Source organism: Microcebus murinus, chromosome 16 (assembly GCF_040939455.1).
Source record: "Microcebus murinus isolate Inina chromosome 16, M.murinus_Inina_mat1.0, whole genome shotgun sequence".
Taxonomy (NCBI): Eukaryota; Metazoa; Chordata; class Mammalia; order Primates; family Cheirogaleidae; genus Microcebus; species Microcebus murinus.
The window spans coordinates 10,690,692-10,711,141 of NC_134119.1; the positions used below are offsets into that span (position 1 = coordinate 10,690,692).

The window sequence follows — 20,450 nt, forward strand, 5'->3', positions numbered from 1 at the left end:
AACAGCAAACTTCAAGAGAAAACTCACCTTACAATAGGGGTTGCAAACTCAAGTGCCACCAAGGGCACAGACAGGGACAGAGTGACCCACTGTGGGACTGTGATAAACTAAAGATATATGTGTCCATCCAAAAGGAGCTGTGCCCCCTCAGTTAAGCAAACCACTGCCCATGTGGGCTCAGACACTGTGACTCTCAGATTTTTCAAGAGAAACCAAAATCGGCCGGGTGCAGTGGCTCACGCCTCGGTGGCTCACGCCTGTAATCCTAACACTCTGAGAGGCCGAGGCAGGCGGATTGCTTGAAGTCAGGAGTTCAAAACCAGCCTGAGCAAGAGCAAGACCTCATCTCTACAATAAATAGAAAGAAATTGGCCAACTAATATATATAGAAAAAATTAGCCGGGCATGGTGGCGCATGCCTGTAGTCTCAGCTACTCGGGAGGCTGAGGCAGGAGGATTGCTGTGAGCTAGGCTGATGCCACAGCACTCACTCTAGCCTGGACAACAAAGCGAGACTCTGTCTAAAAAAAAAAAAAAAAAAAAAAAAAAGAGAGAGAGAGAGAAGCCAGAAATCCAGATTTGTGTGTGATTTCTCCTGATTTATTTATAAACAATGGCAAAAAATTAAACTCTTTTTTAATTTTTATTTTTTACTGGAAGCCCTAGGATTTTGGAGAACTCTTCTTTTTTAAAAAAACACTCAGTGAACCAAGCAAAATATGACTGTGGGTGACCAATTTGTGACATCTAGGTAAGAAGTTAGAAAACTGGGCAAAGGTCAAAAACTATAAACTATCTCTTCATATGTCCTAACAAATCGAGGAGGCTTAGCACAATCCCTTGTCTCTCTTCGCAGTTATGTACTTGGAAGCGGAAGCAATAACTGCACTGCCACGATGGTATGGTAAAGCTGGATGCAGGACATGGGAGACCTGGCAGAGAAGGACACTGAGGCTCTGAGACCTGAATGTCTTCATTAAACATTTCCTGCTATTATAGACCAGTTGATGATACATAATAAATGGCACTGCATCTAAAGCATTTTGCACAGTACCCAGGGTACAAAACAGAATTCAGTAAATGTTAGCTATCCGTGGGTTTTAGCCCCAACAAGGGCAGAACATAGAGCAGACCATACGTTTCTCTCTCAAATGGGAGATTTTGGTCTAATTACAAAATCCAACTCCTCTTCAGACATAAGAATTTCAAAGGGAATTGCATTCATCCATGTAGCATGCAGGAATTTTATAATATAATCTGATTTATGTACTCACAGGGCATTTTATTATTTTAAAGGACATCAATAATGTGTTTTAATTTGAGTTAATATGAAATTTGAAAGTTCTGTCCTACTTTTAGATAAGGGGGACCATGGCACAGCCATACAATGCTACCAAATCCAGCACGAGTAGGACATGAAGCCCCAATTTTTCCAGAGAGGTTGACCTACCTCCAGGCTCCTCATGGGACTATGTCACTGTAGAACGTCAGATCCAAATAGTGCTATAAAGCTGTCTATTCTAATCACCACATTTTATAATCCTGTATGTAACTCTCAAGGTCCCACAACAGTTAAAGGCAAACTCAGAACCCAAACCCAGGTCCCCTGAGTTCTCTTTTTCCATTTCTTCACGTGTCTCTGGGGTATGTACGTTCAGGGTAGTTGGTGAAGGGCAGTAGGGCCGCTTGGAACTACAGCTTTGAAATACAACTGTTCTGTGTGAAGCTAATGAGTACTGGAGACAGACACAGTCCCCTGCCCTTAGGAGCAAAATGCTCTATCAACCAAGGGGACAGGCTGGGGAAAGCCCAGCAAAGCCTTGCTCTAATACACTGCAGTGCTTGTCATGACCTCCAATATCTAGAATCCTCTAATATCAACTGTGCCTTTTTATCCAGTGGCTTGGAGCAAGAGTTCCAAAACTCTATGAAAGAATCTAATTTACTTGCTGGAAAAGTGGAGGAGTCACTAAGCAAAGGCATCAGTGATTTTAAAATGATTGTTACCATGCTTCAAACTGTCTGATTTCCAAAGCACCAAGAAAATAATTTTTGAGATGTAGCCAAATACAGAATATAGACTGCGTCCTACATTCAAAATTTGTCTTTCTAGAAAGCATGTTTTAATGGCAAAGGACATAAAGCAAGCTGTGAAAGGGAGACTAAAATTAGCTCAAACCACAAATAACCTAACATACTTATCACTTCCTTATGAGCAACCTACAAAAATCAAACATTAAATGCATTTAGAAAACTAAAGGTATGATGCCAACTGAATCCTTTAACTTCAGCTATATCCTTTCTTCCTTCTAAAATGTACCTGACATGTAAACATTACCAAAGGATGACATTTTATTAATTTGAAGGCAAGTACAAGGGAAACCATTAGAGCTCAGCTTTTGCTTTGTAAATAAGACAGCACGTACCACGCAGTTCTTAAGTGGTTAGACGGGTAACCACCTCCTCAAACTGAAGATAGGAAATTTTAGATGAAGGCCCACACCCATCTCCAGCTGCACTTCACACTGACGAGTAAGGACAGACACACCAGGCTCCCACTTCAAACCAAAGCATGCCTCCATCTTCTAAAGTCATTTATTTCCTACTTTTAAAAGCAATCTTCCAAGTCTGTTGGGAAACACAAAAGTTTGTCGTCATCAAGTAGTGGAACAAGTTGCAAAAGGTGGCTTAGTTGACAAATATGCAGTCATGAAAAAAAAAAAGGCACTAGGTTTGTTAAACTTCAAATGCTTTTACAGTGATTCTCTCTGCATGATACCTATGTTTTGATAAGTTTTCTGACAAGTGTTTTGGGGAAAATTCAAGCTCATAAAGGAAGAAAACAAGTGATTAAGGACAAGTATAGAACCTACCAAGAGCCACTGTGTACTCTTTAATCCTATTACTCAAATGTTCAAGAGCATTTTCACTAGCATATAGAGAAATAAGGGAAAGCAGCCCTGGGGAGTTATTTATGTTGTGAATGGACTAAAGAAAATATTACTAATGGCACTAATATTCCTAGGACTTAATCAAGAAAAACTGTCAGTAGGACATGAAAGATATTTAAAATGCTTAGCAGTGGTACCATGGTAGGTACATAAAGGGTCTCCATTAAAAACCGGCAACAAAGGGGTGTGGATTCTCAAGGAATGTTCAAGAGATGTGGACCAGCTGATCCTTAAGGGTGGCAAAACCAGCTGGTATGCTGGGGGCTGCTCCAAAAATGTGCTTTTGTCTGTCAACCTGATGCGGTTTTAAAGCAGCTTCCTGATCTCAGCACCATTTTGCTTCGCCCCAACCCAGGATGATCCTGAAGTCTCTGGCAACAGGGAGGCGGGGTCCAGGTAGTGGAGAACAGTAACGGTAATGCTCCTCATTCAAAGGTGCTATTAAATACACTTCAAATTAGGGTAAAAACAACTAAGCAAACAACACCACCAAAAAACCCATAAAACAATATATCCTACCCCCCAAAATAAGACCACTGGAGACCTTCTTAGAGGTGCCTTCTCTCTGTAAAACTTAGCCACATAAATATTCATGACCCAGTAAAGGTATATTTTGCCTTTATCCTTACAGAAGCAAACGAAGCCCTGACTATTTGAATAGTGAAGCAGTAGTATTACCAAAAGAGATAAATATAAAAGTGACAAATGTTCAACCATCAAAGGAATTTAAAGCTAATTTACTGTATTATGCTAAATGCACTTTGCTTATTCATTCTCTTGAATGAAGTTATATTCAGAAGTGATCTCACCCTTAGACATTTTTAAGTAACCCATGTGCTTAAGAGAACTCCAACTATTTGGAATAATTACTTGATATTCACTTTCCTGTAAGCAATTTGCAATAGTGTATAATCCTCTCCATAACCAGCACCCATTAGACTAAAAATTAGCTGTTTGCTGGAATTCGGTGTGGCGATTTTTAAATGAGATTTTTCAAAAGGAAGAGATGTGCCAATAAGAGATCCATTAAGAAAGAGAAAAATGTTTTATAACAGAGATAAGGAAAGAATTTTCCTTCTCTAATCACTAATAAATTTTAAACATATAATTTTGGAAACCCAGTTTTGCTATGCTCATCTTATCTTTACAAGTGGTGTTGTTCACCCACAAAAGCCACACACACAGCCAAGGCTTTTCCTCCTTCAGCTGTAAAAGAAAAATATGCCTCAGTCTCTAGGAAGAAAGCTCTGAAGTGAAGAGACCAGAGCCAGGGACATAAGACCAAATGGGCCCAAAAGTTTACACCAATAAATGGTTAACCCTCAAGAACAACTCAGAATTTCCTGGCACAGTACTAGTTTAAGAGTAGTAACGAATACATATATTTCCTAGAGAAAATGCAGACCTTAAATGTCGCTTTGCCATGTGTACTCTGAGTCCATATTATAGAGCTGACTTAGTGAAGCACTAATTCTATCTAATTGCCATGGGGTATCCAGAATACTTTACTACCTTGGTAGAATCATAAGCATCCAGAACTGAAAATCGAACTATGTCACACATCTTTTAAAGGAAACGGCCAGGCAAGATGGATCACTATGTAATTGTAGCACTCTGGGAGGCTGAGGCAAGAGGATCGCTTGAGCTCAGGAGTTCGAGACCAGCCTGAGCAAAAGTGAGACCTCCATCTCTACTAAAAATATAAAAATTAGCCAGGCACCATGGCGTGCACCTGTAGTCCCAGGTACTCAGGATGCTGAGGCAGGAGGATCGTTTGAGCCCAGCAGTTTGAAGTTGCTGTGAGCTAGGGTGACACCACAACACTCTACTCAGGAGCAACAGAGTGAGACCCTGTCTCAATCAATCAAGTTATCAGAAACCTGTATTCAAGAGTACTTATAAAAATTTTTACAAATTAAAAAAATAAATAAAGATAAAAAAAGGACTTAAATTATTTCTCAGTAGTTAGTATTTTAACTGCAGTGTGACTTACTTGTACCAAAGCCCAGAGGTCAACAAATTTGGGGGCTAGACTTTTCTTTGGCTTTTCATGGGGGGAAAAATATGCTGTATGAAATGGTCTTATTTCCAGTTTCCAGACATTCAAAATTTACAAATTATCAGCAAGATACTCATGATTATGTCAAACTGCTCAGAAAAAGGAGAGGGCAGCAGCTAATAAACCACTTCTACACAAAGTAAAGCATTATCTCTAAAATCCTGGAGACTTGGGTACTTTCTTCTCAAACATGGCACATGTGTAAACTTTCATATTATTCAAATGAAGCTTAGGCCAGATGTAGGTATCTTTCTAAAATTACAACATAAAGGGCAGCTACTCTTAGTGTACCTAGCTGAGGCTGAATCTTTCGTAAATTCTCAAGAATCAGTTCCTCTATCTTTTACAGGAAAAACCACCCATTGCTACTTAGAGAAAAGCTGCAAACATAACTTGTGAGTCAGGGCTACTCATTTTCCCACATTACTAAATCAAATGAACTCTATTTATTAAAAATGTTCAATGCCTCTTGGGAAAAAAGACCCAATATTTTTGAGTTGTTAACTATACTCACAAACTTCCTACAAACTTTTTTAGCCTAGCTATATCCATCTATACCTTACAAAATTGAGTAACCACTGCAGTTTTTACAAGGATTACTTCAGGACCATTAAATTCTCTTTGTGAGTACATTAAGGACTTTTATTACTTAACTTGAACTTAATGATCAGTTAGTACAGGATCTTTTTACAAAGGAAGAAACTGAAGCCCAAAGAAAGTAAGGAACCCATTCTGCGCTGTAAGACTATGACTACATCCAGGCACTAAGGACACTAGAAAAACAAAAGATCAAACTACTTTCTTGGCCCTAAGGGTGGTCTGATCAAATGCCAAAAAATGTTTGCCTTTACTGTTTATAGTGTGGGGGGAAAAATCTTTGTAAGAGTTGCAGTTTTACAGAGAACCATATTTTATATCCAAAAATCAAAAAATATTTTATGGACCAACCACATGTAAAGGCCCTCTAGAAGGCTTGTAAGAACTAATTAATAGTCGAGAATGATGAGGACAGAATGATCCAACAATTCTTAGACAGACATATAACCTCCAAGCTGCCTACAAAGTTCACCTCAGGCCAAGTACAAATTTGTTGTTAAACAGAAAGCTTTCGTGAAACAAACTGGTGGTATCAACTTCTACTGGATAAGAATTCAAGCCTTTCTTCCAAAGCCACCACAGTAGACAATACTAAATTACCACATTTGAGTCCATAACTCAAAATGTGGTAGTGTTTTCCCAGAGTGATCTCTGCCATTGGTACTAACGTGGGCTAATCTGTTTGTTTCTCTCCTCCCCCACTCCCTACTAGAATGCAATTTGGGAACCACGTTTGTACATCTGTATAATGGTCAGGCTAGCAAAGTGCTGACAACCAATTCAATCCCAACATTTGTTAGGCACCTACATTACACCAGGTGCAGAGGATTCCAAGATAAATGAGCAAGCTAGAACAGGTGAACTCAGCAAGCCTGGGCTATAGAGGAGATAGACCCAGAATAAAAAGAGGCAGCTACAACAAAAGCAGGGCTTTAGAAGAAACACGTACCAGATTGTATGGAAACACACAGGTGACAGAGCAAAACTCTGGTGCAAGGAAGCACACGTTTGAGCTGGGAGGTGCAAGTTAGACTGAGTGGGAGAAGCATCCTAGACAAAGTGCTGAGCAATGGTACATACAGGGGAAGGAAAGATGGGGATGAGTTTGGAAAATGCTGCCCCGTCTGATGTGGCTAGAATAGAAGCCACATGGGAGGTGATGACTGGAACTTGGTTGCATGTTAAGTTGGACCTTACAGGTATTATGAAAGCATTAGAAGTTACACAGAGCAGTGACAGGCTCGGCTGCCGTTTGAAAACACTTACTGTAGTGGTAATGTGAAGAATATACATGGTGCAGGAGAGGGCAATGTGGAGGGACTATTGGAAGAACCATATTAATTGGTAACCAGTTCCACTCATTTCCATAATGAGAAACTAGAAACAGCTGCAGGCTTATAGGCAAAACGAGAACCTAGACCACTGGGGTGGTGGAAAAGACACTGTGGTGACTCACCAACGAAATGTGGCACAGGGAATCACAGACTACTCCAAGTCCCCAGCATTTCTGGATCCTCAAAACAAGCACACTGAATGGCTGCTGCCAAACTACATCGTCTGGGAAACAAGGACCCAGCTAGAATTCCAATTTTCCTGAACACGGGCAATATAAAGGAACAAGCACAGCCTATGTGCCAGTATTAGTTGTTACCAGGAACAAATCTGCATAAACACTGTAGAGAGGGATGCCAAATTGTGCAAAAATATATATAGGCTCAAGTAGGCTTCAGAAAAAGGACCTGCAAGTAAAAGCACAGCATAGAACAAATGGCCAAAAGGATCCTGCAATCTAAAAGATCAGAAAACAATTTCCTTTAAAAAAGAAAAAAAGGAAAGACAAAGAAAAGGCAGCTATTTTTAGCAGTTTATAGTTGAAAAACCTCCACAGTAAATGTCTTACTCATTTCTATCACGAATTTCAGTATATATTCAATTACATTATTCAATACCAGGTATTTTTTTATAGGTTTTGAGGAGCTAGTCATACTAAAATGCAAAATGTAGTAGGGAGGCCAGCATCCCAAGGGTCGATAACTTGCAGCTAAAAACCATTTGCATTCTCATTATTCCCCAGCTGACTTTTCAGAACCATCTGATATGGTCTGCTTACTTGCAAAAGCACCAAAGTATTCCTATAAATATGCCAGTGATGTCAAATAATGATTGCAAAAAGTTCTTCCCTCCACTATTTCTACTTGTGCTCCCTGTTAATTTAATATCAGTCCAGACAATTACAAAGGTCTTTACACCATTTCCAAAGTGCTGATCAGACAACTAAATTTAGTTCACTCAAACCAGGGCTAAACAAGAACATTTAGATCTAACAGGTCACTCAAGATGACTAGAACTTCCAGTCTCTCCATGCCATTTCCGTTTGTCTCTCTTTTTTTTTTTTTAAGTGAAGTGAGTCATAGTGTATAGATCTTACTCCTCTACATAAAATAGTGTTTTCCCCCTCTGAAGAAAATGGTATTTAAAAAACACATTGGGAAGTTTTAATATTCATCTTTTTGGAAAATAAAAATATTAACTGTACATATGAGTAAGGAATTTCAGTGAACTGTTGTTATAACATGGTTTTAAGCTACTCAGGCATTAGATCTTATTTCATAATGAAAACAGCTACAAAAAACAAATATCAATTGGAAGAGTGGCCCATTTTACAAAGCCTGCCGCTAATATGGAATAAATCTTGCTTTCAAGTCACGATCTACTGTTGCAGTCTCTTTTATCTGAAACAATCAAATCATTCACATTGAAGTGTGGTGAACAATGTCAGAGAATCAAAGAATTGGGAGATGAGAAAGAGTCAAACACCTGACCCAAACCCTCTTAAACTACAGCATATCAGCTATTCTTTTCATTCATTCAAGCCCTCTCCCCTCTTGCTCTAGCTCAGTAAAACTAATCCCTTTTCCTCATCTGGGCTCTCTCCCCTCATTTGGACAGTCAGACCAACTCAAACCTGAGGTTCACCAAGTACCACTTCCACTTTTCAAACCCAATGATTTTAAATCCTTTAAATGCTAGGAAACAATGTTTAAAGCCATCCACATAGGCTAGCAAAGTTGACCTTTTATAGACCTCAGTGTTTATTAGTATCTATGCTATTTAATAGCATTAAAGATTAAAAATATGGCCGGGCGCTGTGGCTCACGCCTGTAATCCTAGCTCTTGGGAGGCCGAGGCGGGCGGATTGCTCAAGGTCAGGAGTTCAAAACCAGCCTGAGCAAGAGCGAGACCCCGTCTCTACTATAAATAGAAAGAAATTAATTGGCCAACTGATATATATATAAAAAATTAGCCGGGCATGGTGGCGCATGCCTGTAGTCCCAGCTACCCGGGAGGCTGAGGCAGAAGGATCACTCGAGCCCAGGAGTTTGAGGTTGCTGTGAGCTAGGACGCCACGGCACTCACTCTAGCCTGGGCAACAAGCGAGACTCTGTCTCAAAAAAAAAAAAAAAAAAAAAGATTAAAAATATGGTTATGCTCAGTTATCAAATTGAGCTAGCACAGAATCTCAGCCTCAAACATGTTTTCTAAACTGCCACATTCCTCAGCACTCAAAAGTCCACTTCACCCTTTTTTCTTTTCCCAATTGTTTCTAAATTTTTGCATCTTTTTGTTCTAATTAGAAAAGAAGAATTAGAATGGTGAGGAACGACTACACTGCTCTGTTAAAGTTTTAGGCAAAATTACATATTATTTTTCTAATCACAATAGACTAGACAAGCTCAAAATATGACACCTGTAACCTCAGCACTTTGGAAGGCCATGGCAGGAGGATCACTTGAGGCCAGGAATTTGAGATCAGCCTGGGCAACACAGTAAGACTCTATCTCTACAAAAACTTGAAAAATTAGCCAGGCATGGGGGCCCACCTGTGATCCCAGCTACTCAAGAAGCTGATGGCCTCTTGATGGCGTGGTGGCTCACACCTGTAATCCTAGCACTCTGGGAGGCCGAGGCAGACGAATAGTTTGAACTCAGGAGTACGAGACCAGCCTGAGCAAGAGCAAGACCCCGACTCTACTAAAAAAAAAAAAAAAAAGAAAAAAGAAAGAAAGAAAGAAATTAGCTGGACAACTAAAAAATATATATATATCTAAAAAAATTAGCCGGGCATGGTGGCACATGCCTGTAGTCCCAGCTACCTGGGAGGCTGAGGCAGGAGGATTGCTTGAGCCCAGGAGTTTGAGGTTGCTGTGAGCTACTCTACTCAGGACAAGAGAGTGAGACTCTGACTCAAAAAAAAAAAAAAAAGGCTGAAGCGGAGGAATCGCTTGGGCCCTGTCGTTTGAGGTTTCAGTGAGCTATGTTAGTGCCACTGCACTCCAGCCTGGGCAACAGAACAAGACCTCATCTCAAAAACAAACAAAAGAAAACATAATATGACTTTGTATAATGCTGCCCTCATTTTGATATGCTATAAAATATTAATTTTTTAAACATTCCAATTTAAATGTGTTTTTTAACATATTTCTTTGAATCCTTGAAAAACAATGGTTTTGGTAAACTAACATATCTTAGAAAATTAGCCAACTTTAGTCTCACTCAAGGTCATTTGAACGCTACATTTCTAAAAATGCCACAGTTGTACGATAAAGGGTCTTTTTTAAACTTAAAAAGGAAAAGAGCTTCTGATTTCGATTTTTAGAAAAGAAAAATATCTGCATGGTAGAGGTCAGAAAAACCCACAGTGACAATTCAAAAGAAACCACCTCCAGGAATGTGACAATCCATTCAGAAGCTGGGGAAATCTCAATCTTGACTAATTTGTAGCGTTTAAATGTGGTAGAGAAACTTAAGAACAAAGAGGGAAATTAACTGAAGACCAACAGACTCCATGCTAGTAGTATACTTAACACAGTTTTAACACTTGGGTGACAAGTAAGGCCACTCTGGCATAAAACTGTAAGAAATTAAATTCAACCAAGAACGTACTTATAAATTTCTTGTTGCCAACTTAGACAGTTTCAACATAAAAGATTTCCCCCCAATGCCTCCACTTGTGATGGGGGATAGCATATGGACTCCAACACTTATGACCAACAATTTTCATTTAAAGCCACTTTAGACTCTAATGTATTAAATCTGATGCAGAAAATTTATCCACACATCCCCAAAGTCACTGGTGAATTCATTCAATTAAATCACAGAGACTAGACATGGAATACATATTTTATATGTTGATCAATCACACTTACACAGATAACAGTGGTTATGAATATTAATCTATCAGAAGCTAATATACATTACAGTCCAAATAAAAGGAATCCTGTCAAATAAGCTTGATGCAAATCCACATGAAATCAAGGCTCCCCCAAAAAGGCTTTTGTTAGTCAAGCATACCAAAGAACTGCTTAAAGCTTTTATCCTTTTTAAGTGTAGTTCAAAATAGATTTTAATACTACAGCTGATGGAGCTCACAATTTGCCTTTTGAGCCTATAAGCTGAAAACAGAATCAACTGCCTTCTCCCTTTACACAAGTAACAAAATCTCTATTCTGTACATTGCTTATTTAAGATACCGAGCAAGTGTGGTTTTGGTTAATCCTCACAACCCCCGCAATGACATTTAATCAGGAGTATATATTTTCTTGAGAGGATTTAGCTGCTTGTGAAAGAAGACCTCTTCATGTTTTTAATGTTTTACAGATATATGAGAAACACTACCTTCCTTTTTATCCATGAACCTCCATAACCCACAAGTAGATGAGGACTGGAAGACAAACATTATCTCAGCCATGACCAAAGAATGAGATGCTCACTGAGGAAAGATGTTATTTTAGAGAGAATGAATACATTAACCTTCCCTATTCCCTGCCTGAAAAGGTAATGTTTTGGCCTCGGTGGAGTGGGTACTGCAGGCCTTCTGGCTGGAAGGCTCTTTAACACCAAATTCTCTCCTCTTTCTGCTCCTCCTTGTTCAGCTCACAGAGCAGATTTCTTTCCTCTAACAGACCTTCCTTCATCCCTTTCTTTAAGGTAGCCGGGCTTCCATGCATCACCCTCTACCCCGTTAGGATGTTGTTCTCTTCACAGCACTTGTCACCCTCGGAAATTGTTTGCTTCTGTGTCTGAATGCCTTATTCGACTCTAAGCTCCACTAAGTATAGGGTCTCGCCTGTCCTGTTTAACAAACACTATCTCCAGTGCCTAAGCAGCGCCTAGCACGGAACAGGCACGTCAGTTCGCATCCAATAAATGAATGAACGGGAAGGGGGAAGGAGACCGTCATCCTTGAGACTCAACACATACTGACACTAGGGGAAAGGAAATGTGAAGGAGGGAGGGAGGAGTAACCTTTTCCCCCAGGGAGACAAAGGAAGAGAGTCTGAGGTGGTCCAGTTCAGAAAAGGAAGTAGTGGGGGTGTTAAATCAACCCCAGGGAACAAAGAGTGGGTAGGCAGGGGGGCGGGGTCGGGGTGCGAGGGATTCACGCTAAGTATAGACGGGCGGCCCCCGGGCTTGAGAGGCCACGGGGCTGGACGCTACGAGGTAGGTGGGGGATCAAAGGGGGCTGCGCGGCCCGGGCGAGACGCAGGCCCACCCGGGGACAAAGAGAGAGGCGGGGGCGGCCCGTGCCGCTGTGCAATCTAACCCTCAAGCAGTGGGGCCGAGGCGGAGGGCGGGACCCAGAGGGAGAATGGGGCTCGGGGGTCTACGGGGAAGGTTCACGCGGCCTAAGTGAATGGCCCGCCGCGCTCTGGGGCGCTCCCGCACCTGGTAAATGGCCGCCCAGTTCCCGGCCTTGTCGATCTGCTCGAACTCCTTTTCCATCTCCATGACAGGCCAGGGCGGCTGCCGCGCCTCCTCCTCGGCCCACTGCGCCGTCTGCCCCTCCACGCCGCGTCGCGCTCTTAGCCCCGAGGCCCGCTGCAAGCCTCCCCTGCCACCGCTACCGCCGCCCTAGCCGCCGCTGCTTCTTCATGTCAACCCGGCAGCCGGAAGTACGCACCGCGCCTGCCGCGAGCTCCGCCCCGGGAGAGGGAGAGCCAATCAGCGCTCGAAAATGTCAGCAAGCACTTCCGCGGGGTGGAGCCGGGGGAGGTGCGACGGGACACTTCCTCAGCACCGCGAGAGGTCTGGTAGCGCGCGCTCGCCCCTCCCCGCCGGGGCTTCGGGCTCGGGCGTGGCGCGCGCCCGTTGCCTAGGCGACCCCCGACGGCCCCGCCCACGGCGCGCGGGCTTGCCAGGCCGGGGCAGGTCTGGGCATCCCGCCTCCACTAGCCGGTGGAGGCGGAGTGAGTGACCTTGACATAGTGCTGCATCTTTTCTGCAGCGCCAGGGCTGGGGACTCGGCGCTCCAAGCCGGAGCAGGAGCGGAGGGCAGCGTGCCCCAACGCTTCCTGCCTCCCTGCTCAGGCCCGATATCCGATATCCGCCCTTTTTTCTTGAAACTTAGGAGAGCTTCATGATTCACCAGGCTACAGGGAAGGCCCACTACTCTCTAAGGCAGCGCCCCCCAACCTTTTTGGCACCAGGGACCGTTTTCATAGAAGACAGTTTTTCCACGAAGGGGGGGTGGTTTGGGGATGATTCAAGCGCATTACATTTATTGTGTACTTTTTATTATTACACTGTAATACAAAATGAAATAATTATGCAACTCACCATAAGTTGGGGACCTCTGCTGTAAGGGTTGTGTCTCTGTAGGAGACTTCAGTTTGGGTGCCAAGGGAAATACTGGTGTGATTTTCAATATTTCACAAGGTTTCAAGGAAATCCTGCTCACACTGAACTACGTGGAGCACAAATTCTGTTGTGCATTATGTTAAATAAAAATCACAGGAGGCCATCGTTTTGGACTAAGCTCCTGCCCCAGGCCCCAACAGACCAGACTAAAAATCAAAATGGAGTCACTCATGCAAAAGTTCCACAGCACCAGCAACCTTTCCAGAAATCTGGAGAGAGAGATGAACAGCCCGATTACCTAAACAGGCCAGTTTCAATTGGCATGGTAATGAAGTTCCCGCTGCTTGTCAACAAAAAAGTAACCTGAAGTAACCTGATGTTAACCAATCCGTTATTTCCCTATTGTTCTGTTTCCCTCTTCCTGCCTTATAAGGAAAGTAAATTTGAAATGACCAATCTACTTTTTGTTCTTTGTTTCTGCTTTCCTTGGCCCTTTTCTGTCTATAAAACCAAACTTCTCTGCTCGTTGGAACACTCATTCTAGTTTATGGAATGAAGTCTTGCCCAATTCTAGAATCACAAATAAAGCCAATTAAGATCTTTAAATTTGTTATAATTTTGTCTTTTGACAACTAACAATCACCTGGGAAGTGTGTTGAAGAATGCAGGTTCCTAGGCCCACCTCCAAAAGAGTCTGATACCTCTGGTCTGGGTGTGAGGTCCAGGATCTGTATTTTCGCCAATTCCAGCTAATTCTCACACCTGTGGTCCTTGAAGCACACCTGAGAAGGGCTGGTCAGGCTGCCTTCCTGGGGGCTCTAATTTAAACCATCCACATCTGGGCCTGGCACTTTAAATGGAGATTGTGAACGCCATGGGGTCAGAGAACCCAGAGGACAGAATCATCTCTGTTCCCTGTTACTACTGCAAGCCTGCCCAGAGCAGCTGCGTGGTATTATCAGTTGAATTCCAGCTCATTCCTTGAGTGCCTGTAGCAGGCACTGTGACTGGCATTCTAAGTACATATTCTCATTTAATCTCCACAACAAACTTCCAATACAGACACTATTGTTCCCATTTTATAGACAAAGAAACTGAGGTGCAGAGAGGCAAAATCATTTGTCTAGCGTAGCACTGCACATTGGTATGGAAATTCAGATACTAACTCAATCTCAAGAGGAGTCCTTGCTTTGGAGCTAGGCTTCCTGGGTCCAAAATCCAGATCTACTAAATACTAGCAGTGCAAGCTTGGGGAAATTACCATTAATCTCTGGGCCTCTGTGCTCTCCATTGTAAAATGGAAATAATAAAAGTGCCCACCTCAGAGGGGTGGTATGAAGATTGAGTACATATCACAGTCTTAGTATAGTGGGTAGCCCATTAAATATTAATTGTCATTACTACATACCTTTAAATAACTAATGGAGAGGTAAATGAATTCTTATTGAATATATATATAGTTGGTTTGATGGGCCATGTCTTTAGAAACTGAGTGTTCCATGGTGGGGGGGGATTAACAAAAGATACCCATTCTAGTGAAAAGTTTGGGAGCCCCACTGGGCAGGTGCCTAATTTAAGTCATTTAAGTGACTCTCCAGATTCATATATTCCTCCCACCCTTATATTGTTTGAGTTTTAGTTTGTCTGGAACTCACAGTCCTAAGAGCTCGTTGGAACAGAAAACAGGGCTGGTTCATTCCTATCCCTGCATGCTAAGCTAAGTCAATAAATCGAATACCCATCTTGAACCCAAGTGGCCCTTATACCTACAAGAGGTGCCACCCAGTGACTGGAGCAGCCTTTTAATGGGGCCAAAGGTATGCACAGGTTCTTAGTGGGGGAGAGGAGAGTTGGGGACAGGGTCCAAGTTTGGGCCATTTAGTGGCTGTCCTAGTGTCCTAGGACTGCTGAAAGAAATTGCCACAAATTTAGTGGCTTAAAATAACCGAAACTGATTCCTCCCAGGTCTTGAGGCTCAGAGTCCAAAGTCCTGTGCTGACAGGGCCATGCTCCCTCTGAAGTCTCCTGGGGAGAATCCTTCCTTGCCCCTTCCAGCTTCTGCTGGCTCTGTCCTTCCTTGGCTTGTGGCAGAATCAGTCCAACCTCTGCCTCCATCTTTACATGGCTTCATTCTCTGTGCTTCCCCTTCTGTGTCTAATCTCTCTGCCTCTTCTTACAAGTGCACCTGTTGCTGCATTTAGGGCCCACCCTAATCCAGAACGATTTGTCAGTTCCAGGTAATCCATATGATCTCATCTTGAAATCCTTAAATTGTTGACATGTGAAAAGACCCTTTTTCCAAATAAGGTCACATTTATGGGTACTGGGACTTGGATATATCTGCCACTACAGTGGCAGAGGGTGAAACCTCATCCCAAATACTGATCCTGAATGAAGCCCCTAATTTCAGGTACTACCTACTATGCCCCTATATCCATTCTTCACTAGCAACAGCCAAAGAGAGCTTTTAATATTTGGATCATAAAACCCTCCTATGCAAAACCCTCCACTAGCTTCCCATCCTACTTAGAATAAAACCCAAATAATGCCTAACCCGGGCCTACAAGGCCCATATGACCTGGCCCTGCCCACCCCCAACCTGTCTCACCCTTGCTTTCTTCACTGTAGTCTCCTATCCAACCCCTAATACACCGAGCTAGTAGTTCCCACCTCAGGAACTACCCACCTCAGGCCCTGCCCACCTCCCAACCTGTCTCCCCCTTGCTTTCTTCACTGCAGTCTCCCATCCATCCCCTAATACACCGAGCTAGTAGTTCCCACCTTTTGCACCAGCTGCTCCTGCCTGGATCACACTTCTTGGCATATCTTCTCACCTTTCAGGTCGCAGGTCAAGCGTCACCTTCCAGACAGGTCGCCTGGCCAACCTCCCTAAAATAATCCCCAGTCACTCTTTACCACCAACCTTGTTTATCTGCATCTGCTAATAAGGTTGGTGGTTTTGGTTTTCGCTGCCTTGTTTCCTTCTGCTGGCCCCACTCTCATGTTCTCTGAGCGCCCGCTACTTGGTCGGGAGAGGGACTCCAGAAGTCAGAGACCCTCTGAGGTGAGGCCTGGCGTTGATCTGCAAAGCTCTGGTGCATCTGCCAAGGCCTGGCCGGAACTGGCCACGCCCTGGGGTCCCTCAGCGATGTGCAGGGGGCGATTGGGAACCTTCAGTGATGACTGGTTAGAAAATAAACAAACGGCTGTGTGTCATGATGCTAAACCTTTTCCCGGCAGGCATGCCTGAAGCATGGCCTCATAGTCTCACGCAGCCTCTCCTCCGGCCTTTCCTTCGTGGATTTAGCAAATGGAGGAAATCAGCACTACAAATCATTGTCCATTAAACTTTTTTGAATGTCCTAAGTTGTCAGTGGAGAAGGACAGCTGTTTACTAAGCCTTCAGCAGATCACCGACTCCTGACTTAGCGATGTCGGCAAGTTTCCTGTTCAAATGGGAGACAGCACAGTTCTAAGAGCCTGCAACCCAGAATGAACCCAAACTGCATCTCTCACGAAATGTCGACTCCTCAGAGAGGCCCCTTCTGACCACTCCTAATAAACCATGCCCTCTCACTCTATCCCTTTTCCTTCTTGGCACTTGACCAGCCATTTATGACTTATTTTTTCCCCAGTGTTACCATGTGGTATTTATGTTCTGTATTTGTTTTATGTGTTTATCATCTGTCTCTGCCACTAGATGTAAACTTCAAGAAGAGAAGAGACTTAGTCGATTTGGTTCAGTGCTGTCTTCCTTGAGCTGCAGGCATCCCCAGGAAAGCCCACCAGTCCTTGGGAGTTTCCAGAAACCGAGATGACAGGGCTTCCCTCCACCTCATAGACTCAGAGCCCCGGAGTCCTCAGAGTCACTCAGCTCCCTCCTGTTGCCTCCCTGGCGACATACATCCAGGTAGGAGCTAGCCCTCCCCTCTGGGAGTCACAAGTGCTCGCCTGAGAGAGCTTGGGCACCTTTGACGTGTGGCTGAACGCACTAGAAACTGGATGCACAGAGCCTCAGCCTTCAGCCACAAACTGTGCTAGCAAACAGTGTCACCTTGAATGTTATGTTTCCCAGTAGCCCTGCAAGCCTGGTGTTATCCCATTTGAATACCACCAAATTTGAGAAAATAACTGCTCAGGGAGGTTAAAGAGGTGAAATCAATGAACACCCAAGTACAAAATGCTGGCCCGCATGCGGATGGTGGAGCATCCTGGTACATTAGGAGCTTCTAAATTCTGGGTCTGCTACTCACTAGCTTTTAGGCCTGGGGAAAGTTGCTTAACTTCCTGGTGTCAGCCTGGATACTTTCCAGTGGGAAAAACCCAAATGAAAGTGGCTTTTGCAAAATGGGGAATTTACTGGCTCATGAAACGAGGAAGTCCAAAGAAGCTTGCTTCAGGCACAGTCAGATCCAGCACCTCAAGCAATGTCATTGTGACTCTGTCTTTTCCCCAGCTCTCTTATCTTTCTCCCCATGTGCTGGCTTCACTCTCAGGCAGGCTCTCCTCCAGAAGGAACCAGAATGGCCACAGCAACTCCAGGCTCATGGCCTGCCAGCTCCACAACTCCAGTGGAAATATCTTCTTTTCCCTGCTGGGCCCCACACAAGTTCTGCCCTTGAGTCTCACTGGTCCAGCTGAGGCTCACATGCCGTCTCTAAGCCAGTCTGTCCAGGGAAATTCTGACAAATGTAGAAACCAAGGCTCAGAGGGGTTAATTACTTAACTAAGGTCACACAGCTAGTAAATAGTCAAGTGGGACTTAGGCGCAGGTGGTCTGGTTTCAATGTCTGTGTTCTCAGCCATGATGCTATGTAGTTTCTCTAAGAACTTCCATGAGCTCTAAAAATAATAAAAATGAGGATAACAGGCCGGGCGCGGTGGCTCACGCCTGTAATCCTAGCACTCTGGGAGGCCGAGGCGGGCGGATGGCTTAAGGTCAGGAGTTCAAAACCAGCCTGAGCAAGAGCGAGACCCCCGTCTCTACTACAAATAGAAAGAAATTAATTGGCCAACTAATATACATAGGAAAAAACTAGCCGGGCATGGTGGCGCACGCCTGTAGTCCCAGCTACTCGGGAGGCTGAGGCAGGAGGATTGCTTGAGCCCAGGAGTTTGAAGTTGCTGTGAGCTAGGCTGATGCCACAGCACTCACTCTAGCCTGGGCAACAAAGTGAGACTCTGTCTCAAAAAAAAAAAAAAAAAATGAGGATAACATTAATAATAGTGATAATTGTTACTTAATACCACAGCCATGAAGCCTTATACTATTATGATCCCCTTTGAACTGTGGCACAGAGAGGTTAAGCAACTTGCCTGCAGTGACACAGATAAGAAATGGTGGAGCCAGGATTTGAACCCAGTTTAGTTCTACATGCTGCTTCCAGGTCTGAAATGTTATTAATATATAAGAGTTCTGCACCCTTTCAGAACTCATAGGAAGGTTAGCAGCCTGGAATCTCAAGTCTTCAGTGGGCTCTTCCCCATTTTTATCCACACTCTCCCACCTCTCTACTACCTGGAAAACATTTCAAACTTTGCTCCAAGCCATTAAAAATAAAACAAAAATAAATACATCAATATAATCCCAGGCTGCCTGTCAAGTGACAGCGACATCCCCGGTGGGAGGAGGAGGCATTTAGGGGAACTGGAGCAATCACATGTGTTCTGAGAAAGAAGGGCCAGAGGCGTGGGGGAAAGTTCGAGGAGGGAAGTTGAGCCCAAGGATGGAAACCAAACCCAGCTCCATGCTTTCAGCAAAGGAGCGGTTTGAGGGGGGGTTTCTAGGGGCTGCTGCAGCAACCTCCATCCCCAGTTGGGGCTCGGGGGCGACTTGCATTGCACATACAGTGATTCTGGGTGCGGATGCTGGAATCTGGCTGGCTTGGGCTCATGTGCCTTGGACAAGCTCCTTACCCTCTCTGGTCCTTGGTTTTCCATCTTTTATGTAAGGCAAGCGATGTGATGATTAAAAGACATAGTGTGGGTAAAGCACTCAGCCTGGTCTCTAGCTCACAGCAAGGACTCAATAAATGTGGCTGTTTTTATTATAGTCGTGTAGGTTGCTGAGTGGAAAAAGCGGGCTGTCTCCGATGTTCTCATAGTGTATGTTGCAACCTGCCATTTTACATCTCTATTTTTCTGTCCTGCCGCTGAAGGTGAGCAGGGCCAGCTTCGTGGGTTCGTGTGCAACCCCTGCGACTGCGCAGGGCGCGTGCTCAGAAGGGGCCCGTACTTGGTTTGCTCTGCTGCCATTGCCTTGAAATTCTTTATAATTTTTGAACAAGGAGCCCTGCATATTCGTTTTGCATTATGCCTCAAAAATTATGTAACAGGTCCCGCAGGTGAGATCTAGATTTGCCAAATTCTTGAAGAGGGTTTGAAGCAGTTTCTGTCTTTGGAGGTGGAAATGGTCTTCTCCCTTTACTCTGGGAGAAACCACTGTTCTTGGGGGAAGTCGTAAAACAGTGACATTATCCAGATGCACACGTTAAGTTGTTTACTATTGTTTAATAATAGTAATTACAATAGCATGTGTAGTAGACATTAACTGAGGGCCAGGCTCTGCGCTAAGCCAACGCTTTATCCTCTCTAGGTCCGTCCAGCCCTGTGAACGGGACTGTCATTAACCTCGTTGCACAGATGACGAAACTGAGGCCTGGGGTGGCTACCCGACTTGCCCACCGTCGCATAGCACCATCAGGCTCATGTGTGTAACCTGGCGAAGCTGTGGCAGGACTGTAGCCTTTCAGAGAAGAGGAATGAATTTCTAAGCTTGGATTTAGCTAGAAGTGTTCCTGGAGTCCTTGGGAGGGATGTGAGTCTTTTTGATCAAGTATTTGCTTCAGTGGTTTCTCTATCTGAAGGTGGAAAGTCTGCTGTTTGAGACTCGAGAGAGGGCTGGCCTGAATTTTTCTTCTCCTTGTGCCAGAGGGAAGCCTGTGGAGAGGACTCCTATTGGGGATGGCTCACCCGGGCCACAGGGAAGGGAGCTGCAGGGAGCACCAGGTGAGGATGAAGCTTTCCCCGAAGGATGCGGGGCATTGCTGCTGCCATGTCCGGGGCAGGCTAGGAAGGCAGACTCACTGTGGGAAGTGGAGGGGAGGGCCTTTTGCCTTATCTGGGGCCAAGAGGTGAAAGAGGGGGTCCTAAATTCTACAGAGGAGGGCAGGCTGGCTCCCATGACCTGGTGGCAGAGAGAACCA

At 44.0% G+C, this 20,450-nt stretch overlaps 1 protein-coding gene and 2 long non-coding RNA genes across 3 annotated transcripts in view; 1 reads left to right on the forward strand and 2 right to left on the reverse strand.

The window, feature by feature from the left end:
- The window catches only part of LOC142876852 (uncharacterized), a 43,611-nt gene extending 31,286 nt beyond the window's left edge, over positions 1-12,325 (reverse strand). Inside the window, exon 1 of the long non-coding RNA XR_012923677.1 lies at positions 11,284-12,325. This is a non-coding gene — a long non-coding RNA (uncharacterized LOC142876852). The remainder of the gene's footprint in view (positions 1-11,283) is intronic.
- The window catches only part of PTPN1 (protein tyrosine phosphatase non-receptor type 1), a 68,935-nt gene extending 56,365 nt beyond the window's left edge, over positions 1-12,570 (reverse strand). Inside the window, exon 1 of the mRNA XM_012766147.2 lies at positions 12,334-12,570. Within this exon, the coding sequence (XP_012621601.1) occupies positions 12,334-12,396 (63 nt within the window). The 5' untranslated portion in view covers positions 12,397-12,570. The remainder of the gene's footprint in view (positions 1-12,333) is intronic.
- LOC142876851 (uncharacterized) lies at positions 12,075-20,248 on the forward strand. The gene is made up of 3 exons (XR_012923676.1): positions 12,075-12,108; positions 19,841-19,954; positions 20,112-20,248. It is a non-coding gene; the product is annotated as an uncharacterized LOC142876851 (long non-coding RNA).
- The last annotated feature ends 202 nt before the right edge of the window (positions 20,249-20,450 follow it).